Source organism: Dendroctonus ponderosae, unplaced genomic scaffold (genome assembly GCF_020466585.1).
Source record: "Dendroctonus ponderosae isolate FM_Combo_2020 unplaced genomic scaffold, Dpon_F_20191213v2 Dpon_F_20191213_7, whole genome shotgun sequence".
NCBI lineage: Eukaryota > Metazoa > Arthropoda > Insecta > Coleoptera > Curculionidae > Dendroctonus > Dendroctonus ponderosae.
In genome coordinates this window covers 4,616,884-4,618,090 of record NW_026018916.1, presented here as the reverse complement: position 1 = coordinate 4,618,090, position 1,207 = coordinate 4,616,884, and the positions used below count along the sequence as shown (strand labels likewise).

The window sequence follows — 1,207 nt, the reverse complement described above, 5'->3', positions numbered from 1 at the left end:
CATCCAGAACAAGAACAGCAGCTACTTCGTCGAATGGATCCCCAACAACGTTAAGACTGCCGTTTGTGACATTCCACCCAGAGGCCTGAAAATGTCTGCTACTTTCATTGGAAATTCCACTGCAATCCAAGAAGTCTTCAAACGTATCTCTGAACAATTCACCGCCATGTTCAGGCGCAGGGCTTTCTTGCATTGGTACACCGGCGAAGGCATGGACGAAATGGAATTTACTGAAGCTGAATCCAACATGAATGATTTAATTTCTGAATACCAACAGTACCAAGATGCAACCAACGATGAAGAAGAGGATTTCGATGAAGATCAAGAACAAGAAGTGGATGAAAACTAAGTCAATGGGGAATCTCAACATGTACTAGTAAATTAGATTATATTGTTGTTTAATTGTTGTTAATTAAACATTGTAAATTAGATTATATTAATAATACAGTGGGAATAAAAACCAACGGCAAATGCATCAATATGCATGTTATGCGACGAAATGCGAGTGCTATCCAGGAAATTTTCGAGCGAATTTCCGAACAGCAAAAAACAACGGAAATTCAATTAGTGTGGCCTTATTGGAGGACTATTAGGCTTACGCCATCTTGCAACTTGTACTCTTCTTTGATAGCAAATTCTCTGATTTTCCGCCATTGGTCTTGCGGGTTTGCAGAATTCATTTACGAAAGCGCACGTGCAACGAGTACGCGTCCAGAACTTACTTGCGCTTCAAAAACTCCCTTTCAGAGCCTGATGATGCTGTGGAAATCGAAACATGTCGCATCGATAGCTTGGCGTACAGCTGATCTGAAAGCTCGAATACTTAGTGAAATTTGAAAAGTTCTCCAAAACCCCCTGAGCACGACACAAAAGGAAAACTTTTAGAATACATAGACTTGCATCCGGGCTTTGTATTGCAACATTTTTCCAGTTGCTGACTTTTTTGGTTTTGCCGAAATCAATTTTTGTAGGCCCACTTGCAATTAAGTTTGCAAAGAGCCGCTTGAAGACTGGCTTAAATTTGAAAAGTTGTTGTAAAAAATTAATGGTAGTTTGCTTTTCAACTTTGACTCGAAAATGTTTTCTGATAAAAACATGTTCTGATAAAAAATTTAGATATGAAAGTTATGTTTGAATTATTCGCTCAATTTGGAAGATAAATAAACTCTTGGGTTTTATTTTTATTTATTCAAGTATCTAACAATTT

General features: G+C 37.8%; 1 protein-coding gene across 1 annotated transcript; it reads left to right on the top strand.

The window, feature by feature from the left end:
- LOC125505186 (tubulin beta chain-like) lies at positions 1-431 on the top strand (the record flags this gene model as incomplete). Its single annotated transcript, XM_048668497.1, is given in 1 exon segment — positions 1-431. A coding segment is annotated over 1 exon segment (349 nt), but the record flags the coding sequence as incomplete, so codon positions are not given.
- Between the last annotated feature and the right edge of the window lie 776 nt (positions 432-1,207).